General features: G+C 42.1%; 1 protein-coding gene across 1 annotated transcript in view; it reads right to left on the bottom strand.

Annotated features, from left to right (window-relative positions):
• LOC134357440 (dynein axonemal heavy chain 8-like) overlaps positions 1-27,147 on the bottom strand; it is a 1,088,497-nt gene that overhangs the window by 196,060 nt on the left and 865,290 nt on the right. Inside the window, exons 66-67 of the mRNA XM_063069028.1 lie at positions 16,014-16,132; positions 11,010-11,113 (exon numbers count right to left, since the gene is read on the bottom strand). Of these exons, the coding sequence (XP_062925098.1) occupies positions 11,010-11,113; positions 16,014-16,132 (223 nt within the window). The remainder of the gene's footprint in view (positions 1-11,009; positions 11,114-16,013; positions 16,133-27,147) is intronic.

Below are 27,147 nucleotides of genomic sequence, written 5' to 3'. Positions count from 1 at the left end.
GCTAGTGTCTCTTTCCAGTCAACCTTGGCCAGTTCCCCTCTCATGCCATTGTAATTTTCTTTATTCCACTGAAATACCGACACATTGGAATTTAGTTTCTCCTTCTCAAATTTCAAAGTGAATGCGATCATATTGTGATCACTGTTCCCTAAGGGTTCCTTAATCTTAAGCTCTCTTATCACCTCCGGATCATTGCACAACACCCAATCCAGCACAGCCGATCCCCTAGTGGTTCAACAACAAGCTGTTCTAAAAAGCTATCCCTTAAACATTCTACAAGTTCTCTCTCTTGAGGTCCAGTTTTCCCAATTCACTTTCATGTTTAAATCCCCAACGATTATCATGATATTGCCCTTCTGACATGCCTTTTCTATCTCCTGCTGTAATTTGTAATTCACATCCCAACTGCTGTTTTTGAGGCCTGTATACAACTGCTATTCGGGTCCTTTTACCCTTGCCATTTCTTAACTCTACACCTTCCAATCCTATGTCATCTTTTTCTAATGATTTAATATTATTTCTTACACACAGGGCCACACCACTGCTTACTAACTTCTGCTTACTAACCTATCTTTCTGATACACTGTATATCCTTGGACATTCAGCTCCCAATGACAGCCATCCTTTAGCCAAGTTTCAGAGATGGCCACAATGTCATACTTGCCAATCTGTAGCTGAGAGCATTCTGACAGACTGCATCACTGTCTGGTACAGGGGGGGTGGGGGGGTGGGTGGTGGGAGGATGCTTCTGCACAGACCGAAAGAAGTTGCAGAGGGTCGTTTAGTCAGCTCTATCTTGGGTACTAGTCTAAAAAGTACCCAGGACATCTTCAAGGAGCAGTGTCTCAGAAAGGCAGCATCCATTACTAAGGACCACAGCACCCAGGGCATGCCCTTTTCTTATTGTTACCATTAGGTAGGAGGTACAGAAGCCTGAAGGCACAAGCTCAGTGATTCAGGAGCAGCTTCTTCTCCTCTGTCATCCAATTCCTAAAAGGACATTGAACCCATGAACACTACTTCACTTTTTAAATATATATTTTTTCTGTTTTCGCACAATTTTTAAATCTGTATTACGTATACTGTAATGGACCTATTTATTTATTTATTATTATTTTTTCTCTTCTATATTATGCATTGCATTGAACTGCTGCTGCTAAGTTAACAAATTTCACGACCATACGCTAGTGATAATAAACCTGATTCTGATTCTGCCCCACTGGTTTATTTGAGCTTATGCAAGGAAATCAGGCTGACCCGAGGATTACAACACATCTGGTGATTATTATATTCCAAGTGTTAATACCAATATCGTCAAATTCTAAGGGTGCATTACAGACAAGGATCCTTTTATTTTGATAACATTTTCAACCCAAGATGTTGTGCTCAGCTAATTAAGCTAATGACATGAAATTCTACTAAATCCTTCTTCCTACTCATGGTTCCATATCCCTCCATTCCCTGCATATTTATGTCCTCACCTAAGAGCCTCTTATATGCCTTTATCATATTTATCTCCACCACCACCCCTGGCAAAACACTGCAAACATCCACCATTCTCTGCGTAAAATAAAACCTGCCCTGCAGATCTACCTTGAACTTAATTGTATGACCTCAAGTATTAGATATTTTGCCCCTGTGAAAAACATACCAGCTGTCTATTCTATCTCCGTCTTTCATCATTTTATAAATTTCTATCAGGTCTCCTCTCAGCCTCCACCGCTCCTGTGAAAACAATTGTATTTGTCCATGGCATTTGTGTTCTCAAACCTACTACACTTTCCTTTCTGCAGTAGAACAAGCCTATGTCTCCTTACCTCTTTTACTTCTGATAGATTTTCCCTATATTATCCATTTAACACAAATATGTCAATTAAATCTTTCTTGGATATCTTCATCTATATTTATTAAGAGAACATTCTAGTAGGCTCTCAACCCCACTAACTCAATTACAGAAACTAGATCTGATTTGATTTATAAGTCAGGGACATTTGTTCTATAGCAACATGTTTTACCTGCTGTGTTAATTTCCTATGCATCATAAAAATATAATTTTATATCTGGATCTAATTTATTATTCTATGCTGTCTGGTCTTTCCAATCAGCAGAATATTTTCACTCTGTGCTTTCTGTGCCTCTAAGTACCTTGAGGTCTTCCTTTACATTCTAAGTTCCAAGAAATACTGTCTTAGCTTTTATAATCACTTCTTTTAATTTAACGCTTGAAATTTAGATTTCCTTTTGGCATATCCGTTCTCCACTCTCTCCATCCTTTTCCAAGTTGTGTTACCCAGAAATATTCACAGTGCTCCAGGTGTATTTTATCAGGACTTTCCACAACTATAGCTTTGCTTTGCTTTTAGTTAGTTGCACGGTGGGTTTTTTTTTTGGGGTTTTTTTTTCTTTTTTTCCATTGATATATATAAAATCCAGTATACTATTATGTTATCTTGGTTTCTTATGCTTAAATTACATTGTTTGTAGTATTTTCTTTTTGGTATTGTTATCTTTTGGAATTTTATTATACTTTAACATTGTATTAATGTTTATATGGCTTACCTTTTTTGTATACTTACTCAATAAAAAGATTTAAAAAGAAAGAGAAAGAAAGAAAGAACTATAGCTTGCATGCACTCCATTGGCCTTTTGATTGTTTTCTATACCTGCCCCTAACTTTTTAATAATACATGTAAATTGACCCCTGAACTTATTTGGGCATTTTCTGCTTCTAGTGCTGTGTCATTCTATTCAGAATATTTTATTCTTTTTAGATCCAATTGGATGGCCACATCTTGGCCTACACTGAAAATTATTTTTTATCTCCCTATAATTTAATTTTTCCATTTGCGCTGTCTAAACCTCTGTCCAGACTTGTTCATCAGCAAACCTAGCTATATTGGAAAAATCACCTGGATTTGATCCTGACTTGAGAGCTGTCTTTTGTGGAATTTGTATGTTCTTCCTGTATGGATTTCTCCATATGCATCAGTTTCCTCCCATATCTCAAAATGTGCTGATTATTAGATTAAATGACTATTAACGTAGGAGGATGTCAGGAGAATTGTGGTTGTTAATGGGCACTGGTGAGAGAATTACGGAGCTATAACAAGGGGGATGTTCTTTATGGCACTATATCCTTTTTTATGATGGAGACCAAAATTATACAAAAGATCCAGGTGAAATCTCATCAAGGAAGTACATAATTGCAGTAAGACATCTTTGCTAGTGTATTCAAATCCTCTCTTATTTGAAAAACCTGTAGGCTAGCTTTCAGTGTTTTGTATACAGGTACACAAGGTTCTTTTGAACATCACATATTTCCCAATCTCTGTTATTACAAGAGTACCGTATTTGCTGTTCTGTAAACTGAAAGGAAAAACCTTATTTTTTTTTACTTTAATATTCTATCTCCCTTGTTCCTGACCAGTCATTTAGTTTGCATTTCTTTGAATCCACTTTACTACTCAAAATCCCACCAGTTTTCTATCATTAGCAAACTTGAAAATATGGCATTTCAGTTGAGAAAACCTCAAGCTTTAGCATTGACTCTAGTGGCAAATGATGCATTTGGTACAGTTGCTGCCTCACAGTTCCAGTGAACTAAGTTCAATTCTGACTTTTAGTGGCTGTCTATAGGGAAATTGCATGTTCTCTTTGTGATACGTGTTTCCTCCAGGTGCTCTGTTCTTCTCTCACTTTCCACAAAATGGTCAATATAAATTGTGATGCCCATATGACCCCCTTTAATGGTGAGTAGTACAATTGGTGGGGCTAAGTGCAGAGGTAGGGTATGTGTGTGGGAGCTAACAGGATATAGCAAGGAATAAAGCCCTGTAGCCCATTGAATCTGCATTGACAATCTATCATTTACATTCGTCCTACATTTATCCCATTGTAAACCACCCAACATTCTCATCAACTCCCTCACCAGATTTTACCACTTAACTATCAGCATCAATTTACAGGGCCAATTAACCTATCAACATCTTTTTTGGATATGGGTGGAAACTGAGGTATTCTGAAGAAAATGGTCACAGGGAGAACTCAACGTAGACAGCAGCAAAAGTCAGGATTGAACCATGGACCCTAGTGCTGTGAGACAACAGCTCCACTAGCTGCACAAAAGTTCCACTAGTTGTCCGTCATTGATGAGAATGAGGGTAAAATAAAGTATTAGCATATTATTAGCGTAAAGATGTGTGCTTGATCATCAGCGCAGACTCAGTGGACTGAAGGGCTGGTTTCTGTGGTGTATCTCTCCATCACACTATGACTGTGCTATCCTGGGCATGAATGGATAGACAATCAGCTAACTGCTGAAATATACACATTTCAACAGAAAATCTAAATATAAATAAACTTAATTGTTTAAACAGATGGTTTTGCCTTAGTGTGTAAATGTTCAGTGCCTCACTGTGAGCCAAAATCAAGGCTGAAAAGTTGTTGAATTAAATTCAAGCCACAACTAGAATTTACTAAACAGTTTGACAACACTCACATAAAACCTTGAGCATTTGACATACAAGATATAATAACTATTTGTGAGTAAATTAAAGGAGTACAGCAACATCAAAGTACAGTGCCTATAAAAAGTATTTACAACCCCTTGGAAGTTTTCATGTTTTATTGTTTTACAACATTGAATCACAGTGGATTTAATTTGTTTTTTTATGACACTGATCAACTCTTTCGTGACAAAGTGAAAAGAGATCTCTACAAAATGATCTAAATTAATTACAAATATAAAACACAAAATAATAGATTGCCAAAGTATTCACCCTCTTTAATGTGACATACCATATCATTACTGGTACAGCCAATTGGTTTTAGAAGTCACACAATGAGTTAAATGGAGTTTTTGGAGATCTGTGTGCAGTCAAGGTGTTTCAATTGATTGTAGTAAAACTACACCTGAATCTGGAAAGTCCAACTGCTGGTGAATCAGCATCCTGGCAAAAACTACACCATGAAGACAAAAGAAAACTTCAAGCAAATTTATGAAAATGTTATTGAAAAACACAAGTCAGGAGATGAATACAAGAAAATTTCCAAGTCATTGAATATCCCTTGGAGTACAGTTAAGTCAATCATCAAGAAATGGAAAGAATATGGCACAGCTATAAATCTGCCTAGAGGAGGCCATCCTCAAAAACTGAGTGACCGTGCAAGAAAGGGATGAGTGAGGGAGGCCACCAGGAGACCTATAACAACTCTGAAGGAGATACAAGCTTCAGTGGCTGAGATGGGAGAGAGGGCACATACAGCAACTGTTACCCGGGTGCTTCACCAGTCACAGCTTTATGGCAGAGTGGCAAAGAGAAAGCCACTGTTGAAAAAAAACTCACTTGAAATCTTGGCTAGAGTTTTCCAGAAGGCATGTGGGAGACTCTGAAGTCAGCTGGAAGAAGGTTCTATAGTCTGGTGAAACCAAAATTGAGCTTTTTGGCCATCAGACTAAATGCTATGTTTAATGTAAGCCAAACACACTACATCATCAGAAACACACCATCCCTACCGTGAAGCATGGTGCATCATACTGTGGGGATGCTTTACTATAGCATGTCCTGGAAGGCTTGTGAAGGTAGAGGGTAAAATGAATGCAGTAAAATACATGGAAATCTTGGAAGAAAACCTGGTGCAGTCTGCAACAGAACTCCAACTTGGGAGAAGACTTGTTTTCCTGCAAGACAATGACCCGCAGCATAAAGCCAAAGCTACACAGCAATGGTGTAAAAACACCAAAGATAATGTCCTAGAGTGGTCCAGACCTCAATCCAATTAAGATTTTATGGCTGGACTTGAAAAGGGCTGTTCACTCATGATCCCCATGAAATCTGACAGAGCTTGAGCAGTTTTGTAAAGAAGAATGGGGAAAATTTGGAGTGTCCAGATGTGCAAAGCTGATGGAGACCTATCCACACAGACTCAAGGCTGTAATTGTTGCCAAAGGTGCATTTACTAAATACGGACTTGGAGGGGGTGAGTAATTATGCAATCAATTATTTTGTGTTTAATAATTATAATAAATTCAGACCAATTTGTAGAAATTTGTTTTCATTTTGACACGAGTTTTTTCTGTTGATCAGTGTCAAAAAAACCAAATTAAATCCACTGTGAATCAATGTTGTAAAACAATAAAACATGAAAACTTCCAAGGGAGGTGAATACTTTTTATAGGCACTGTAAATGATAAGTTAAATTGTTAGTATATTTATGCAAAGGTTAAATAGGGATAGTCAACATAGATTTGTATGCAGGAAATCGTTTAAGTTAATTTTTTTTAAGAGGTTACAGACAGTGACTACATGATTTTAGTAAGGTTTTTGGCAAGGTCCCACCATCGTATGTTGGTAAAGAAAGTGATATCACATTGGATTCAGTATGAGCTAGTCATTTGGCGTAGAAATTGGCTTGGTGAAACGAGTCAGAATGTGCAGTCTCTTCCAACCCACATCCGTGACACCTCACACACTCTTGATCTTTTTAAGGATTTCAAGTTCCCTAGCCTCTATCATCTCATTTCTACTATGGATGTCCAGTCCCTATACACCTTCATTCCCCACCAGGAAGGCCTCAAAGCTCTCCGTTTCTTTCTGGACACCAGACCTAAGCAGTTTCCCTTCACCACCACTCTCCTCTGCCTAGCAGAATTTGGCTCCTCCCACTTCCTTCAAACAAAAGGGGTAGCCATGGGCACTTGTATGCCCCAGCTATGCCTGCTTGTTTGTTGGCTATGTGGAACAGTCTATGTTCCAAGCATACACTGGTGACCATCCGCACCTTCCTACGCTACACTGACAACTGTATTGGTGCCGCTTCCTGCACCCGTGCTGGACTTGTCGACTTCATCCATTTTGCCTCCAATTTCCACCCTGCCCTCAAATTCACCTGGTCCATTTCCGACACCTTACTTCCCTTTCTCGATCTCACTCTCTCTAGCTCCAGAGACAGCTTATCCACCGATGTCTATTACAAACCCACAGACCCTCACAGCTACCTGGACTCACCTTGTCCCACCCTACTACTTGTAAAAATGCCATCTCCTTTTCTCAATTCATCATCTGATCTCAGGATGAGGCTTTTCATTCTAGAATGAAGGAGATGCCCTCCTTTTTCAAAGAAACGGGTTTCCCTTCCTCTACCATCAACACTGCCCTCAACCGCACCTCTTGCATTACATACACATCTGCTCTTACCTCATCCTCCCACCACCTTACCAGGGATGGGGTTCCTCTTGTCCTCACCTACCATGCTGGTGGTGTGGATGTGCATCCACATTCAGCACATAATTCTCCAAAGCTTATAACCATATAACAATTACAGCACGGAAACAGGCCATCTCAGCCCTTCTACTCTACCAAACTCTTACTCTCACCTAGTCCTACCGACCTGAACTCAGCCCATAATCCTCCATTCCTTTCCTGTCCATATAGCTATCCAATTTAACTTCAAACAACAACATTGAACCTGCCTCAACCACTTCTGCTGGAAGCTCGTTCCACACAGCTACCACTCTCTGAGTAAAGAAGTTCCCCCTCATGTAACCCCTAAACTTTTGCCCTTTAACTCTCAACTCACGTCCTCTTGTTTGAATCTCCCCCACTCTCAATGGAAAAAGCCTATCCATGTCAACTCCATCTACCCCCTCATAATTTTAAATACTTCTATCAAGCCCCCCTCAACCTTCTACATTCCGAAGAATAAAGAACCAACTTGTTCAACCTTTCTCTGTAACTTAGGTGATGAAACCCAGGTAACATTCTAGTAAATCTTCTCTGTACTCTCTCTATTTTGTTGACATCTTTCTTATAATTCGGTGACCAAAACTGTACAGAATACTCCAAGTTTGGCCTCACCAATGCCTTGTATAATTTCAACATTACATACCAACTCCTATACTCAATGCTCTGATTTATAAAGGCCAGCATACCAAAAGCTTTCTTCACCACCCTATCCACATGAGATTCCACCTTCAGGGAACTATGCACCATTGTTCCAAGATCCCTCTGTTCTACTGCATTCTTCAATGCCCTACCATTTACCATGTATGTCCTATTTTGATTAGTCCTACCAAAATGTAGCACCTCACATTTATCAGCATTAAACTCCATCTGCCATCTTTCATCCCACTCTTCTAACTGGCCTAAATCTCTCTGCAAGCTTTGAAAACCTACTTCATTATCCACAACTCCACCTATCTTAGTATCATCTGCATACTTACTCATCCAATTTACCACCCCATCATCCAGATCATTAGTGTATATGACAAACAACATTGGACCCAGTACAGATCCCTGAGGCACACCACTAGTCACCAGCCTCCAATCTGACAAACAGTTATCCACCACCACTCTCTGGTGTCTCCCATCCAGCCACTGCTGAATCCATTTTACTACTTCAATATTAATACCTAACGATTGAACCTTCCTAACCAACCTTCCGTGTGGGACCTTGTCAAAGGCCTTACTGAGGTCCATATAGACAACATCCACCGCTTTACCCTTGTCAACTTTCCTAGTAACCTCTTCAAAAAATTCAATAAGATTTGTCAAACAGGACCTTCCACGCACAAATCCATGTTGACTGTTCCTCATCAGACCCTGTCTATCCAAATAATTATATATACCATAAGAATACTTTCCATCAATTTACCCACCACTGATATCAAACTCACAGGCCAATAATTGCGAGGTTTACTCTTAGAACCCTTTTTAAACAATGGAACAACATGAGCAATATGCCAATCCTCCAGCACCATCCCCGTTTCTAATGACATTTGAAATATTTCTGTCAGAGCCCCTGCTATTTCCACACTAACTTCCCTCAAGGTCCTAGGGAATATCCTGTCAGGAGGCAGAGACTTATCCACTTTTATATTCCTTAAAAGCTCCAGTACTTCCTCTTCTTTAATCATCATAGTTTCCATAACTTTCCTACCTGTTTCCCTTATCTTACACAATTCAATATCCTTCTCCTTAGTGAATACCGAAGAAAAGAAATTGTTCAGAATTTCCCCCATCTCTTTTGGCTCCTCCAACAGGATCCCACCACCAGGCGCATCTTTCCCTCCCCCCAACATTCTGCTTTCTGCAGGGACCTCTCCCTACATGACTCCCTTGTCCATTCATCCCACCCCACTGATCTCCCTCCTGGCAAGTGGAATAAGTACTACACCTGCTCCTACACCTCCTCCCTCACTACCATCCAGGGCCCTAAACAGTCCTTCCAGGTGAGGTGACACTTCACCTGTGAGTCTGTTGGGGTCATTTACTGTGTTCGGTGCTCCCACTGTGGTCTCCAGTACATCGATGACACGATGTAGATTGGGAGACTGCTTTGACGAGCATATGTGCTCCGTCTGCCAGAACAAGTGAGATCTCCCAGTGGCCACCCGTTATAATTCCACTTCCCATTCCCATTTTGATATGTCTATCCATGGCCTCCTCCATTGTCGTGATGAGGCCACACTTAGGTTGGAGAAACAACACTTTATATTCCGTTTGGATAGTCTCCAACCTGATGGCATGAACTACAATTTCTCAACCTTCCGGTAATGCCCCCCAAACCACACCCCTTCTCCATTTCCCATCCCCTTTTCCCTCTCTCACCTCATCTCAGCAATCAACTTCCCAGCTCTTTACTTCCTCCCTCCCCCTCCAGGTTACACCTATTCAGGTGGGGGGAGGGGGTTCTTTCTCCCCTCCCACCACCTATTAAATCTACTCCATAGCTTTTTTTCTCCAGTCCTGCCAAAGGGTTTCAGCCCAAAACTCAACTGTACTTTTATTCCATAGATGCTGCCTGGTCTGCTGGGTTCCTCCAGCATTTGGTGTTTGGATTTCCAGCATCTGCAGATTTTTTCTTGTTTGTGGTAGTTGAGGATTATTTTTCAAATGAGAGGCCCATGACCAATGGTGTATCGCAGGGATTGCTGCTGGATTCCTGTTACTTATTATATATAATAATAATCTAAAGGAAAATGTAGGTAGCATGATTAGTAAATTTATGGATGACACTAAAATTGGTAGTGTGGTGAATAGTGAAGTCGTTTTTCTAAGATTACAAGATCTAGATCAATTGGGAAAGTGGACAAAAGAATGGCAGATGGAATTTAATACAGACATTTATAAAGTGATGGATTTTGAGTGGTTAAAACAGGCCAGGACATACACATTTAATGATACAACCCTAAGCATGTTGTAGAAAAGAGAGACCTAGGGATACAAGTAGAGAGTTTTTGAAGGTGGTGACACATGTCAGCAGGCGGTGAAGAAGACATGCTTGCCTTCATTATATGGGACATCGAGTACAGGAGTTGGGATGTCCTATTAGTGCTGTTCAAGTGAGAATCTCTTGAAATATTTTGTACAGTTCTGGGCCATACTATAGGAAGAAGGTGTAATAAGCTAGAGAGGGTACAGAATAGTTTCACAAGGATGTTTCTGGGACAGGAGGCCTTGGGTTATAATGAGCGACTAGAGCGGTTTGGATTGCTTTCCCTGGAGCAAAGGAGAGGTTATCTTTTAGAGATTCAGAAAAGTCATGAGGAATATAGAAAAGGTAAGGATCAGGGTAGTCCATAAATTGAGGGCATCGGCTTATGGAGAGAGAGAGAAAAGATTTAAAGGGGACCTAAGGAGCATATTTTTCACACAGAGGGTTGTAGGTATACGTCAGAGGAAGTGGTACAGGGAGGGTAAAATTACAATATTTAAAATACATTTTGACAGATTGATTGATAAGAAAGGACCATAAAGATATGTATCAAACACATACAAAAGGGACTAACACAGGAAAGCACCTTGGTTGGTGCGGTCAAGTTGGGCCAAAGGGCCCGTTTCTGTGCTGTACAACTTTATGACTCTATATTATTTTATGATGCATGAATTAAACATTATTTCTTTTACTTCAAGATCTAACAAATCTTTTTGCCATATTGGCTATCTGACATGCCCGGCACTGATCACATTTCAAACTATGCCTTTTTTAAGTGTGAATTTGACACGAACCTTATCAGCACGACGAGATGCCACTGCCAGTTCCTTTTCTTTCCCTGCTAGTTCTTTAGCGAGAAGAGCCACTGATTCAGTTGCTTCCAAAAGCTTAGAGAGACCTGTAATAATGTGAAAACCAATGGATCTGCTCATGCTGGAAATTTGAAATAAAACCCCAAAATGCAGGAAATTCTCAGCAGTTCTTGAAGCATTAATTGTGGAAAGAGAAACAGTGTTAATATTTCAGATCAGAGAACTTTCATCTGCTGAAGAGCCTCCAACTTAAATGTTAATTGTTTCTCTTTTCACAGATGCTGCCTGATCTGCTGCATGTTTTCAGTAATAATGTGGCTTGCTTGTTAAAAACTGGTGTTTCTCACAGATGTACATGTATTTTATTAAAATAATGGTATACCAAAGAAATGTTTGTTGCATAGTGACTATACCAGAAAACCCAATTGATTAGCAGCACAAAATCTATCTTTCATTTTCATTGCAAAAGAAAATTGGTACAAAGGTAAAGCAGTTTTGCCACACTTGATGCCACACCTGGAGAACTGAAAGCAGCTTGTCTCTCATATCGGTAGGACAATACTTAAGAGACAGTATTTTTGGCATGAGGGGAATTAATTAGGTAGATTGACTCCATGTTCTCTATTCAGAAGAAAAAGAAGTGATCTCATAGAAATACATAGATGATGTGAGAACATTTCCTCAGGATTGGGAGCCTTGAACCAGCTAAAATAGCTAAAACCAGTTAAAATTGCATGATATATGCTTGTGATATGAAACCTGATTCTGATTCTAAAATAGTCTCAAGATAAGGACCATAAGACATAGGAGCAGAATTAGGCCATTCAGCCCATCGAGTCTGCTCCGCCATTCCATCATGGCTGATCCTGGATCTGACTCAACCCCATACACCTGCGTTCTCGCTATGTTCTTTGATGCTCTGACCAATAAAGAAATGATCAATCAACTTCCGCCTTAAATATACACATGGACTTGGCCTACATAGCAGTCTGTGGAAGAGCATTCCACAGATTCGCTACTCTCTGACAAAAAAAATTCCTCCTTACCTCTGTTCTAATGGGTCACCCCTCAATATTGAGGCTGTACCCTTTAGTTCTGGATACCTCCCAGCATAGGAAACACCCTCTCCATATCCACCCTATCTAGTCCTTTCAACATTCAGTAGGTTTCAATGAGATCCCCCCGCATTATTCTAAATTCCAGCGAGTACAGGCTTAAAGCTGCCAAATGCTCCTCATATGTTAACCCCTTCATTCCCAGAATCATCCTCATGAATTTCCTCTGGACTCTCTCCAACAACAAAACATCTTTTCTGAGATATGGGGCCTAAAACTGTTGACAATACTCTAAGTGTGGCCTGACTAGAGTCTTATAAAGGCCCAGCATTATCTCCTTGCTTTTATATTCTATTCCCCTTGAAATAAATGGCAACATTGCATTTGTCTTCTTAACCACAGGCTTAACTTGTAAATTAACCTTCTGGGAATCTTGCACGAGGACTCCTAAGTCCCTCTGCACCTCTGATGTTTGAATCTTCTCCCCATTTAGACCATAGTCCGCACTATTGTTCCTTTTACCAAAATGTATTATCATACATTTCCCAACACTGCATTCCATCAGCCAATTTTTTGTCCATTCTTCCAATTTGTCTAAACCCTGCTGCAATTGCATTGCTTCCTCAGCACTACCTACCCCTCTACCTATCTTCATATCAGTTGCAAACTTTGCCACACAGCTGTCAATTCCATTAGCTAAATCATTGACAAACAATGTGAAAAGCAGCAGTCCCAATACTGACATCTGAGGAACACCACTAGTCACCAGCAGCCAACCAGAAAAGGCCTCTTTTATTCCCACTCGCTGTCTCCTGTCAGCCATTCTGCAATCCATGCCACTATCTTTCCTGTAATGCCATAGGATTTTATCTTGTTGAACAGCCTCATGTGTGTCACATTATCAAATGCCTTTTGAAAATCCAAGTAAATGACATCCACTGCCTCTCCTTTGTCCACCCTGCTTGTTACTTCCTCAAAGAACTCTAACAGATCTGTCAGGCAAGATTTCCCTTTACAGAAACCATGCTGACTGTGACTTATTTTATCATTAGTCTCCAAGTACCTCAAAACTTCATCCTTAATAATAGACTCCCACACTTTCCCAACCACTGAAGTTAGGCTAACTGGCCTATAATTCACTTTCTTTTGCCTTACTCTCCTCTTAAAGATTGGAGTAACATTTTTAATCTTCCAGTCCTTCTAGACAATGTCAGAATCAAGTGATTTTTGAAAGACCATGACCAATGCAGCCATAATTTTTTCAGCAACCTCTCTCATGACTCTGGGATGTAGTCCATCTGGCCCAGATGAACTATCCACTATAAGACCTTTGAGTTTGCCTAGCACTTTTTCCTTTGGAATAGCAATGGCACTCACTCCTGCTCCCTGACACTCACGAACCTCTGCCACACTACTAGTGTCTTTCACATTGAAGACCAATGCAAAGTACGATTAAGTTGAACTGCCATTTTTTGTCCCCCACTACTACCTCACGAGCATCATTTTCCAGTAGTCCAACATCAACTCTCACTTCCCTTTCACTCTTAATATAACTGAAAAATCTTTTAGTGTCCTGTTTTCTATTATTGGCTAGTCTACACTCATATTTCATCTTCTCATAGCTTTTTTAGTTGCCCTTTGTTGGATTTTAAAAGCTTCTAAATGATCCAACTTCCCACTTACTTTTGCTACCATATATGCCCTTTCCTTAGCTTTTATGCAGTCCCTAACTTCCTTTGTCAGCCACGGTTGCCTACCCCTGCCATTTGAGAACTTCTTCCTCTGTGGGACATACCTATTCTGCGCCTTGTGTACTATTCCCAGAAATTCCAGCCATTTCCACTCTGCCGTCATCACCGCCAGTATCCTCCTCCAACCCACCTGGGCAAGCTCCTCTCTCATGCTTCTGTAATTCCCTTTATTCCATTGTGATACTGGAACGTCTGACTTCTGCTTCTCTCCTCTCACATTGCAGTATGAATTCAGTCATATTATGATCACTGCTTCCTAAGTGTTCCTTTACATTAAGCTCCCTAATAAGATCTGGGTTGTTACACAACACCCAAAGATTGCCTTTCCCCAAGTAGGCTCAAACACAGGCTGTTCAAAAAAGCCATCTCGTAGGCATTCAACAAATTCACTCTCTTGCAATCAGACACCAATCCCCCTGCATATTTAAGTCCCCGATTACAATCGTGTCATTACCCCTTATTACATGCCTTTTCCAGCTCCCTTTTCTTTTTTTTTGGCGTGTGTGTGTGCGTGTGCGTACGTGCATCCGTGCATGTGCACGATGATGTCTTTTTCATGCCTTTACAAGGCATGGAGCAAGAGAGAGACAGTGTGGCGCGCCACCCCCCACACAGACACTCACAGTATTCTTTCCATTATTTTACGAGGACGAGTTGCGATCTCGACACTCAACCCGGCATGGATGGAAAGCGTACTCGGGAGCTGACCTGACTGGATTCGAACCCGGGAACCTCCGTTCCAGGGTTCGGCGCTGATGTCGTTGTGCCACTAGCTGGCCCTCCGGCTCCCTTTTCAATCTTAACCCCACATCTTGGCTACTATTTGGAGGCCTATATATGACTCCCATAATGTTTTTTTTACCCTTGCAATTTCTTAACTCCACCCACAAAGATTCAACATTCTCTGACCCTATGTCACCTCTTTCTAAAGATGTAATTCCATATCCAACCAATAGAGGCACACCACTGCCTATGCTTTCCTGCCTGTCCTTTCAATACAAAGTATATCCTTTGATGTTAAGCTCCCAATTATGGTCTTCTTTCAGCCACGACTCAGTGATGCCCACAATGTCATACCAACCAATCTCTAATTGCGCCACGAGTTCATCCACCTTATTCTGAATGCAACACTTATTTAAATACAGGACCTTCAGTCCTGTTTTCTTCACCTTTTTGAATTTTGCCTTTGTGGTACAATTTAACTCTTTGCTTCGTCTGCACTGATTGGCTTGCCCTTCCTTACGTTCATGTTACACCTGTCATCAACTTGTAAATCTGCTGGTGTATCCTCAGCTCTATCATCCTGGTTCCCATCCCCCTGCCATATTAGTTTAAACCACTCCCATCAGCTCTAGCAAATCTGCAAGAATGTTAGTCCCCTCGGATTCAAGCGCAATCCATCCCTTTTGTACAGGTCCCACCTGCCCCAGAAGAGGTCTCAATTATCCAGAAATCTGAATCCCTGCCCCCGTTCCAATTCTTCAGCCACGCATTTATCTGCCACCTCATTTTATTCCTACCCTCACTATAACGTGGCACAGGCAGCAATCCTGAGAAGGCTATAATCTTTGAAATTCTACTACAGTGGGCTATGAATTATGAGTATTTAATACATTTGAGGATTGGATTGACAGTGTTTGAACTAGAAGGGATATTTAGATGAGATTTGAAGGAAATGGAGTATTGTATCCAGTCCACTATTCAGACAGATTGCCTCTTAAGAGAGTGAAAAAGGGGATTATAGCTGCAGAGAGCCACATACTGCATATACTCCACATAATAGAAAACAAACAGATAAAGGAGTGAGCATCAAAGTCTTCTGAAACTTCACTGGAAATATTCCGAATTCAATCCCAACTCTCTTACCCTGGAGCAGAAAGCTCCCTTGGCACAAGCAGTACAAGGGCTGAAAAATATTAACAATTTAAGTGGAGATGTTAAAGAAAAATATCTGTCTCAGAAATTTCCACTAACTGTTATATAGTTACTGCCTCTAATTATAATCTGTGAACATTCATAAGATTCCCTTTCATTACCTGCAATCACACCAAGATACTCAGTGCAACCCCTCCTCAGACTTGGAGTCACATTATTATCACACCATGTATAGTTAGATCCTAATTCATTCCAGACAATTGCACATGGGATCAAAAATTTCAATAATTTGATCATGGACTCACCCATTTTCATATGTTCTGCTAGCTCATCAATGTTTGCATGTTTTTCTTTGTAAACAGATTTGTAGCTATTTATGAAGGCGAGGTAAGATTTTGGGGTTATATGTGTTCTACGCCGATATCTGGAGATTACAGATAGTAAATTTTTATTCAGTATACATATATTTCAGTAATGAGATGATTGAGAGCAGTATAACAGAATAGAAATTTCATATGGGATATATTTCTATTTCTACTATATTATCTATTAGAAGAATCATAGAAAACTACAGCACAGAAACAGGCCCTTTGGCCCATCTAAGCTGAGCCAAACATTTAAACTGCTTAGTCCCATCAACCTGCACCCGGACCATACCCCTCCATACTCCTCCCAAAAACATACTATCCAAACTTCTCTTAAAATTGAAATTGAGCTTGCATGCACCACTTGTACTGGCAGCTCATTCCACACTCTCACGACCCTCTGACTGAGGAAGTTCCCCTTAAATATTTCACCTTTCACACTTAACCCATGACTTCTAGTTGTAGTCTCACCCAAACTCAGTGGAAAAAGTCTGCTTGCATTTACCCTATCTATACCCCTCATAATTTTGTGTACTTTTATCAAGTCTCTCCTCAATCTTTTATGTTCTATGGAATAAAGTTCTAACCTATTTAATCTTGCCTTATAACTCAGATTCTCCAGTCCTAGCAACATCCTTGTAAATTTTCTCTCTACTCTTTCAATCTTACTTACATCTTTTCTATAGGTAGGTGACCAAAACTGCACACAAATTAGGCCTCACCAACATCTTATACAACTTCAACATAACATCTCAACTCAATACTTCGATCTATCAAGGCTAATTTATTATTATCAATTTGTTTCAGAAAATACTTTTAGCAAAATTGTTTGAATATATAATTTAGATTTAGCATCATGTGACTCAGAGAGGTGATCTGGCAAGATTGTTTGGCTTAATTATTCTTCAATTTCTTATGTTCTTATGTTGCACAATTCCTACTTTCTTGTTACTTAAACATACATTGATTTATGCTTCTTACAGTACGTCCAAAGTGGATGATGTCAATGTTCTCCCAGATAGAACATCATGTACTGCAATTTTCTCAATACAATTAATCAATGCCTCTTTGCATGATTTTTCTGTTTTACACTGTAGTGGCACTCATTAAGTGTTTTCAGCAAACTTTGACTATATGGCTATCTATAACTTCCTCTAAATAATTTGTAAATATAGCGAGGTTATTTTTACAGATTATTGGGGATATAACAACACATTTTTCAAACTGCAGTAGATATATACAATATATGTGTCATATATGAAACCCCCGGTTTCCTTGGCTGCATAAGTCTAGGGAAGACCCTCTCTGGTCCCGCCAAACTCATGAGGCTGAGACGGCTCTCCGCACCAAACCCGGTTTGTGTGGATGCTGTGTAATTTGGTACCCTGTTACAAATTAGTGCCACAAAATAACAGACATTGCAATGCATACAATTAAAGGAATTATATTTATGAATCTTAACTAAAGGATTAGTAAAGAAAAACAAAAAGAAAAGGGCCCATTTTAATTAAACAGTCAAATGTACACAATTTGGAGCTCATCTTGAACTTCTCTGTCACTCACGCGCTAGGCCCTCGGTCAGCATGAGAGCGCACATCACCTTCTGAACGTCGCTCGCAATCCATCTCGAACAAACACGTCTCCCACTGGATTATCCTATGACTGACTCTGCTCAGAGCCTTCTCGCTTCATCTCCCGCTGAATCAAAAAAAAACCCCAAGACCAACCTTTCTGTGTGTCCCTCACCAGGAAACCTCCCCTCAGCTCTCCCATCCGAATTGGATGGCACACATTTCTCCTCATCCCTTATCTTCAACAATAACCCAAACAAGCTGAAAACAGAATAGACTGCTCTTACAGAACTGCTAAATGAAATACATACAGCGTAACAATAAAATTATGAACCAGGGCATTACATACATAATATCAGTTTCTGGATAATAAGTGCTGGTTTAATGCTACCAGCCCTTTAAGCACAACCAAAACGAAGATGCCAGGACCCCCAAGAGTTGGAAACATGATAATGAAGCTCATATCAGACTGATACAAGGCGGCAGTAATGGATACTCAACATACATTAACTGCAACCAGTTAGCACTAAATCTGGAACAGTAGTATCCACTATAGCAACAACTGTTGTGAAAAAGGATCTAATGCTTTCCTGGCTTATATGATGAATAAATTCTTTTTGGGCTTTCAGCCAGGTATAGGTTGGATGATTATGCACAATGTTCCCATAGAATGGCTACAAGGTAGAGGAAATCAATCAGGCCCTTTAAAGGGCTGACAGAAGACCTAACAACGAGGAGGAACCTATTGCTACCACCTGTCTTCCCTATATTTCCGTGGTTTCTGGAAGGATTGCCAGGATCCTGAAGAAATACTGGATTAATATCATCCAAAAACCTATAAGAAAGCTCAAGTAAAAGATTCTGTGGGTCAAAGATTACCTGGGACTTAGGCTGGCTGGTGTTTACAGGATTCCTTGTAAATGCAGAGCAGCATATATCGGTCAGACGGGATGCATGGTAGAAACCGGCATCAATGAGCACAGGAGGTTTATCTGTTTGGGTTACCCAGTGAAATCAGTGGTAGCAAAACACTGCATTTGCAATGGCCATAGGATTGACTTTGATGGCACAAAACTACTGTGCCGCACCTGTGGCTTTTGGGTTGCTTGGTAAAGGAAGCCATTGAGATAAAACTAGAGGAAAAAAATGTTAACAAAGTCAAAGTTCTCACTCTAAGTAAGAACTGGAATTCAATTGTAAACAAGGTGGAAGAGCAGAAACCTGATTGGATGATGACTAATGAGGCTATAAATACCACTGGACTAGACACATCCAGGCATCATCCCTGAAGATGATGGCAGAGTTTGTTATTGAGACGTCAGTTATAATCGATACTTGTACCCAGCTGGAAGCCCGAGAAGAGTTTATTCAACAATTATTGTCCACAACCATTATGCCATGTATGTTATAAAAAGTGTTCAATAACAAAAAAAAACTTTCAATTAGTTGTCCAGTGACCATTTGCTTTATATTGACAATAGAGCACATAGAGACTAATCAATCACTGGAGTTGAGTAAATCACAGCAAAACGGCAACATTAGTGCATAATAGTTCCCAAGCAGAAGTTTGCTTCACTGCTTTTCAGATGCAAGTTGTGTATATTATAGACTTTTGTGCTTAAGCTTTTTACGCTTTGGTCATATGGAAATGTTTTTAAAGCAATTAAGAGCAGAAATTGATGGTGATGATGACAATATGCCTGTACAAAATGAGATAATACAGGAGCTCACGTTATTAATCCTTTAGACTGAAATTCTAGACCTAAGTTTCAAAATGATGCAAGACAGCACTGGAGTATGGTGACTTGTAGCAAGCTGCTCTCTTTAGTTCTATTCTTTACTTCTGTTATAATTGTTCTACTCTTTAAAATCTAAATTCTACCTTGTACTACCTTAATACACAGTTGTAATGAAATGATCTTTATGGACAGTATACAAAACAAGTTTTTCACATGTGACAATACTAAACCAATTTACCAATTTATTTATCAGAAGTCAGGCAAGGCTGTTAGTGAATATAATTACTGTACCTTGTTGAAGGACTTGCCTTTACAATACAGTTCAATAATCATACTCTGCATGATTAATTGAATAGAACATTGAATCAAAATTATTAGAAATTTTCATTGCTGAGTGCAAAAATGTAACATCTATGCAGATGGCACTCAGGAGTATATTGTTCATTGCAAGGTATAAATGCAATTTCAGTTTACTGTCAGAGAAAAGCAGCAAAGTAACTGGGTGAAACTGGCACAAAAATCTGTTCCAGATACATTGGAAGCTATTCATTGTACTGTATGTGCATCAATTTAAATCAGCAAAATGTTCCAATTGGCAGATCCTTAGCATGCAAAAAAAGAACAAAGGGATTCTTTTGTAGAAAGAAACAGCAGAGATGAAATCTCATAGAATTGAATCCTATGTGAACAATGAAAAACTAGGCTTATATAGTAGCAATGGTGAAAAACTAACGGCTTCAGAAATTCACATGAACTTCCTCCAATGCTGTCTATTGCATCTGATGTTTGCATTGTGGTTTCCTCCACATTAGAAAGACCAAGAGTAGACTAGATGGACCACTTCACTGAGCACATGTGCTCTGTCTGCAAAGGTAATATTGAGCTCCCAGTTGTAAAACATATAGCTCTCCTCCCCACTTCTCAAACTTGTATGTCTTTGGCCTCCTCCACCAGAGTAACAGCACTTCATATTCCACCTGGGTAGTCTAATAACCCACTGGCATGAAAATTGAATTCTCTAATTTTGGATAATCCACATCGCTTAAGTTCCTTTCTCTTTTCTTCTGGTTACCCAGGTCATCTCACATACACCCATTTTTCCAAACTACCTACCCCATGGCCAGCCCTATATTGCCCTGTTTCTTTCTGCTCTCACCTAATTCCAGCTACCTACCACACATACACTAAACCCACTAGATAGACAGATAGATACATCATTAATCCCAAAAGAAATTATAATGTCACAGTAGCATTACAAGTGCATAAATGTATAAATATTAGAAGAGAAATAAGAACAAATAAAAATTAAGTTACGTCAGTCTAAAAGGAGGGGATCATTACTTCCACGGCTATAGGTTGACTCATTATACAGCCCAATGGCCGAAAGTAAGAATGATCTCATACAGTGCTCTTTGGGGCAGTGCAGTTTTTTTAGTATATTACTAGAAGTGCTCCTCTGTTCAGCCTTGCAGAGGATGAGAAATATTGTCCAGAATTACCAGGATTTTCCGTAGAGTCCTTAGTTCTACCTAAGGCTCCAGTGTGTCCAGTTTGACTCCTATAACAGAGCCAGCCTTTCTAATCAATTTATTGAGCCTGTTGGCATCACCCGTGTTGATACCATTGCCCTAGCACACCATCCCATAGAAGATTGTACTGGCAACAACAGAGTGGTAGAATATCTGAAGAAGAGGCCTGCATACTCCAAATGACCTCAGTCCCCTAGGACCTAGGTCCCCTATCTCCTCCTACTGTTTCTACCTGCCCACTATCCCTCCCTTATTTAGCTCTGCTTATCACTCATATATCAGATTCCATAATCTGTAGCGTTCTGTTATCACCTCCCAGCTTCAGTCACTATTTTCACCATTCCCTCCATAACCTGGCTTTCCCGTAGAAGACATAGGGTAGTAGTCGAAGTAAATTATTCTAGCTGGGTGTCTGTGATTAGTGGTGTTCCATGGGGATCTGTACTGCGACTCTTGGTGTTTGTGATGTATATAAATGACCTGGGTGAAAATATAGATGGGTGAGTTACTAACATTGGTGGTATTGTGGATAGCACAGAAGACTGGCAAAGAATACAGTGGGATATAGATCAATTCGAGATATAAGTGGAGAAATGGCAGGTGGACTTTAACCAGGCAAATGTGAAGTGTTGCATCTTGGTAGGTCAAACGTGGTCAAATGCCACTGCCAGAACAGCGACTGCATAACCTGAGCTAAAATGTAACAATAAATGAATTTGAACATCTCACCGTAATTCTACTGAACACGCACACCACGGACGCATTTTAAAACAAGAACAATAAGTAACTCTGGCCATTAGGAATGTTAGGGCAAGCTGTAGAGCATGTCTCAGAGCCCTCACTTGAGGGGTCAGCTGTCCCCACCAACCCGAGTCCACCACAAAGTCCAAAAGTCCTGATGGTGGTGGTGGTTGTTGCTGTCCGGGGCACTGGGTGGTGTCTGTAGTCTCTCATGGGATACACTGTTTGGTGAGGCAAGAAGCAGGGCAACTGGAATATCACCTCCTTCCCTCATCCTTGTTGAGTCGGTGGTGGTCGAAGGCAGATACAGTGCTAGTAGGTCCCGGTGCAGCACAACTGCCTTCCACCACTCAGGCAGCCGCACCTGAGCACCTTTTCCAGCTCCTTCCAGTGGATTCCAAGCTTGAGGGATAGTCTATTCATTCGGGTGGGGCAGTTGACCATACTCAGTTCCCTACAGTAAAGTTCCGCACCTGGCTGCGGGCAACATAAGCCCATTTTTGGCAGCCACTAGCTGCACTTTGGTTCTGCTGAGCCACATCATGAATAGCCCACAGGCGACCCTTGAGGTGCTGTAGACACTCCAACCCAGCCTCCCCATGAATCACTGGCTCGGGAGGAAGGACAGGCACCAGATCCACTGGCATACGTTGGCTATTATTTGGAGGCCTATATTTAATTCCCATAATGGTTTTTTTTCACTCTTACCATTTCTTAACTCCACCCACAAAGATTCAACATCCACTGACCCTATGTCATCTCTTTCTAAAGATGTAATTCCATCTCTTACCAACAGAGCCACACCACCGCCTGTGCCTTCCTGTCTGTCCTTTTGATACAAAGTATACCTTTTGATGTTAAGCTCCAACTATGGCCTTCTTTCAGCCATGACTCAGTGATGCCCACAACGTCATACTGACCAATCTCTAATTATGCCATGAGTTCATCCACCTTATTCCGAATGCTACGCGCATTAAAACCCAGCACCTTCATTCTGCATTCTTTGCCCTTTTGAATTTTGTCTTTGTGGTACAATTTAACTCTTTGCTCTGTCTACATTTGTACCCGATCATTGCCTTGTCCATCTTTAAATTCATGTTACAGCCATCATTTATTTGTAAACCTGCTGGCTCATTCTCGGCTCTATCATATTGGTTCCCACCCACACCCCCCCACCATACAAGTTTAAAACACTCCCAACAGCTCTAGTAAACTTGCCTGCAAGAATATTGGTCCCGCCCCAGACTCAGATGCAACCTGTCCCTTTTGTACAGGTCCCATCACCCCAGAAGAGGTTCCAATTATCCAGAAATCTGAATCCTTTCCCCCTGCTCCAATTCTTCAGATATGCATTTATCTGCCACCTCATTCTATTCCTATCCTCACTGGAGCACCCAGGCCAATAAAACAGTTAAAATGTTCCACCAGCCTATTACTTTGCAGATTAGAGGGTGTGGTCCATAATTTGGTAAACACAAAATACTCTGCAGATGCTGGGGTCAAAGCAACACTCACAACACACTGGAGGAACTCAGCAGGTCAGGCAGAATCTGTGGAAATGATCAGTCAACATTTCGGGCCAGAACCCTTCGTCAGGACTGAAGAGGGAAGGGGCAGAGGCCCTATAAAGAAGGTGGGGGGAGGATGGGAAGGAGAAGGCTGGTAGATTCCAGGTGAAAAACCAGTAAGGGGAAAGATAAAGGGGTGGGGGAGGGGAAGCAGGAAGGTGATAGGCAGGAAAGGTGAAGAAGGAATAGGGGAAAACACAATGGGTAGTAGAAGGAGGCAGAACCATGAGGGAGGTAGTGGGCAGCTGGGGGAGGGGGCAGAGTGAAATAGGGATAGGGGAAGGAAGGGGGAGCAATTACTGGAAGTTGGAGAATTCAATGTTCATACCAAGGGGCCGGACACTACCTAGACGGTATATGAGGTGTTGCTCCTCCAACCTGAGTTTGGCCTCATCATGGCAGTAGAGGAGGCCATATATAGACATATCCGAATGGGAGTGTGAAGCAGAGTTGAAGTGGGTGGCAACCGGGAGATCCTGTCTGTTGTGGCGGACGGAGCGGAGGTACTTGACGAAGCGGTCCCCCAATCTGCATCGGGTTTCACCGATGTAGAGGAGACCGCACCGGGAGCACCGGATGCAATAGATGACCCCAACAGACTTACAAGTGAAGTGTTGCCTCACCTGGAAGGACTGTTTGGGGCCCTGAATGGTGGCAAGTGAGGAGGTGTAGGGACAGGTGTAGCACTTACGCTTACAGGGTTAAGATGGAATTACATCTTTAGAAAGAGATGACATAGGGTCAGTGGATATTGAATCTTTGTGGGTGGAGTTAAGAAACGGCAAGGGTAAAAAAAACCCATTATGGGAATCATATATAGGCCTCCAAATAATAGCCAGCGTAAGCATAACCCTGTAAGTGTAAGTGCTACACCGGCTTCCCCTCCCCCACCCCTTTATCTTTCCCCTTACTGGTTTATCACCTGGAACCTACCAGCCTTCTCCTTCCCACCCTCCCTCCACCTTCTTTATAGGGCCTCTGCCCCTTCCCTCTTCAGTCCTGACGAAGGGTTCTGGCCCGAAATGTTGACTGATCGTTTCCACGGATGCTGCCCGACTTGCTGAGTTCCTCCAGCGTGTTGTGAGTGTCCACAATTTGGTGATTCCCAGCTGCCTACAGACTTCACCAAATACCTGTGCCTCAAAGATGCACCTCTGATTGCTGTGTATTTCCTCAGGGGCGCCAAAACAGCAGAAGAACACCCCCACAAGCCTCTCAGTGGTGGTGGTAGTGCTCTGGTCTGGGACCATGTATGCCTTTGGCCACTTTGTGTAATAATCCATGGCCACAAAGTTGTAGTGGCTCCTGTCATCGGTGCAGGGCAAGGGACCCAGGATGTCCACCTCCACAGGCTCCACTGGTGCCCCCACGAGGTACTGCTACATTGGCACCCTAGGCTAGCCGGCCCCTTCTGGGACGTACAAGTGTCGCAACAGTGCACGAACATCTCCATGTCCTGCCTGCACCCAGGCCAATAGGAGCTTTCGCGCAACTTGCCCAATGCCTTTGCAACCCCAAAATGGCCGTACCCCCACCACCCTGAGTAGCAATTGCTGCACCCTGGCGTAGAGGTCCTGTGGAACCACCAGCTGCAGAAGATGTCTGTCACTGTTGGAAAACTACCACCACCAGAATAGCAATCCATCACACGTTTCTAGTGTGCCCCACTGAGTGTATAGGGCTTTGGTCTCTGGATCCAGGGGGGAAACCTCAGCCCACCATCCCCTGTTCAGCCATTCCTTCTCCTGCGCCAGCATGGAATCACTCTCCTGCTTGTTGCACAGCTGTTGGTGGTCAAGTGTGGGGAGGTCTACCTTGCCACTGGCTGCCACCTGAAGTGTCACCACTGCCACTTGCCCCTGGCTCCACTCCTCAAGGTGGCAACAGTAGCAAAATTCAGTGGCCTCACAGTCAAGTCAAGTTTATTTATATAGCACATTTAAAAACAACCCACGTTGACCAAAGTGCTGTACAGATCAGAGCAGAATAGCTAAAATTACAAATACGAGAAACACAGACATAACCAAAAAGGCAAACAGCTTATAGGCATAAAAGAAACAACACAAGAGCCTAGGCACAAGCCAAAAATCAGCCACATCAGGAGGATTCAAATGCTAGTGAATAAAAGTAAGATTTGAGCCTGGATTTAAAAGAGTTGATGGAGGAGGCAGATCTGATAGGGAGGGGAATGCTGTTCCACAGTCTAGGGGCTACAATAGCAAAAGCGCGGTCACTCCTGAGCTTAAGTTTAGATCGCGGGACAGCCAGGAGACCCAAGTCAGCCGACCTGAGGGACCTGGAAGTAGAATAAGGGGTTAGAAAGTCTGTGATATAAGCCCATTTGGGGCTTTATAAACAAACAGGAGAATCTTAAAGTCAATTCTGAACCGTACCGGCAGCCAATGGAGGGAGGCCAGGATAGGAGTAATATGGTCCCTCTTCCAGGCATCTGTCAGGAGCCTGGCTGCAGCATTTTGGACCAGTAGCAGATGGGACAGAGACGACCGACTAATCCCAGTATACAGGGAATTGGAGTAGTCCAAGCGGGAGGATATAAGGGCATGGATGACTTTCTCAAGATCTTTGAAAGAGAGAAACTGCTTGATTTTGGCAATAGCATGAAGCTGGAAAAAACTGGCTTTTACTACTGCATTAACTTGCTTGTCAAACTTAAAGGTGGAATCAAATATCACAGGGACGGCAAGAGAGGGTGTCACCATTGCTGTGGTGACTGCTGGCACGGTACTGTACCTCAAAATTGTGGTCCTGGAGAGCCTCCAGCTACCATGCCAGCTGCCCTTTGGGACTGTGGAAGCTCAACAACCAGGTCAATGATACATGGTCTGTGCGAAGCAGGAACCGTTGGCTGAAGAGGTGGGGCGGAAAGCCTGGACCATGGCCAAGAGCTCCTGGTGCGTGACACTATAGTTCCATTCAGATGGCTCAGGGTGTGGCCGAATTATGGCACAATGAGGTCTCCCTGCTCCCCCTCCTGTGACAGCACTGCACTGAGCCCCCATTGTTAGCATCTGTTTCAACAACGAAGGGATATGTGGATCAGGTTATGCCAGCACTGGGGCCTGAGCTGTTGAAAATAGCATCGCAGGTGTCAGTCCAGGCAAAGGGCCTCCCTTTCTCGGTGAGGTGGTGCAGGGAATTGGCAATGGTGGCGAACTCCTTAATAAACCAGTGGTAGTATGATGCCAGCCTCAGGAAGCTGCCAAGCTCAGCAACATTGTGGGGGTGGGCCATTCTGACCACCGTCATCCTCTCAGAGTCCTCACCACTCCTCCGGCACTCACCATGTGCCCCAGGAACTTTGTTTGGTGGCACAGTGGGCAGCATTTTCCAGGATTGAGGCATAGGTTTGCCTGGCCTCCCCACTGTGGTGCTCAGCCATCTCTTTCCTCTCATCTCCACACAGTCACTATGTGACCGTAGCCAGCTGGACTGCTGTCGTTGTCCATCCAGGCAGGGATGGCTGGTCTGTGTTGGGGAGGACACCCAGACGGATGTTGGTGATGGTTGACCCTGTGCCCACCAATGGATGACATCAGATGCCCTCCACCACATAGTTCACATATAAGTTTTGCTCTTCACCCAAATGGCTCACCTGGGGCAGTGACAAAGGAGAGATTCTGCTGGAGGTCCCACAAGGTTCTTCTCTCACAGCACTGCCCGCTCAGCGTTTCCCAATGGTTGTGCTGGAATGTTCCGCAGCAGGGCTGGCACATGTTGGTCGGAACTATCTCATGGGCTTCTCCTTGTCAGTTTCTTCCTCTGCCTTGGTGACACATGCCCAGGCTCACAGCATGTGGGGCGATGCTGGAACACCTTGGGGGGCTAAAATTGTTTCTGTCTTCTCTGCCTCTGCCAATGCCTCGGACAGCGATGATGGTGATGTCAGCCAAACATGCTGCTGAAGG

This window comes from Mobula hypostoma, chromosome 2 (genome assembly GCF_963921235.1).
Source record: "Mobula hypostoma chromosome 2, sMobHyp1.1, whole genome shotgun sequence".
In the NCBI taxonomy this organism is placed as follows: domain Eukaryota; kingdom Metazoa; phylum Chordata; class Chondrichthyes; order Myliobatiformes; family Myliobatidae; genus Mobula; species Mobula hypostoma.
Note: the sequence above shows the minus strand (reverse complement) of the source record. Positions and strands in the feature narration are given on the sequence as shown.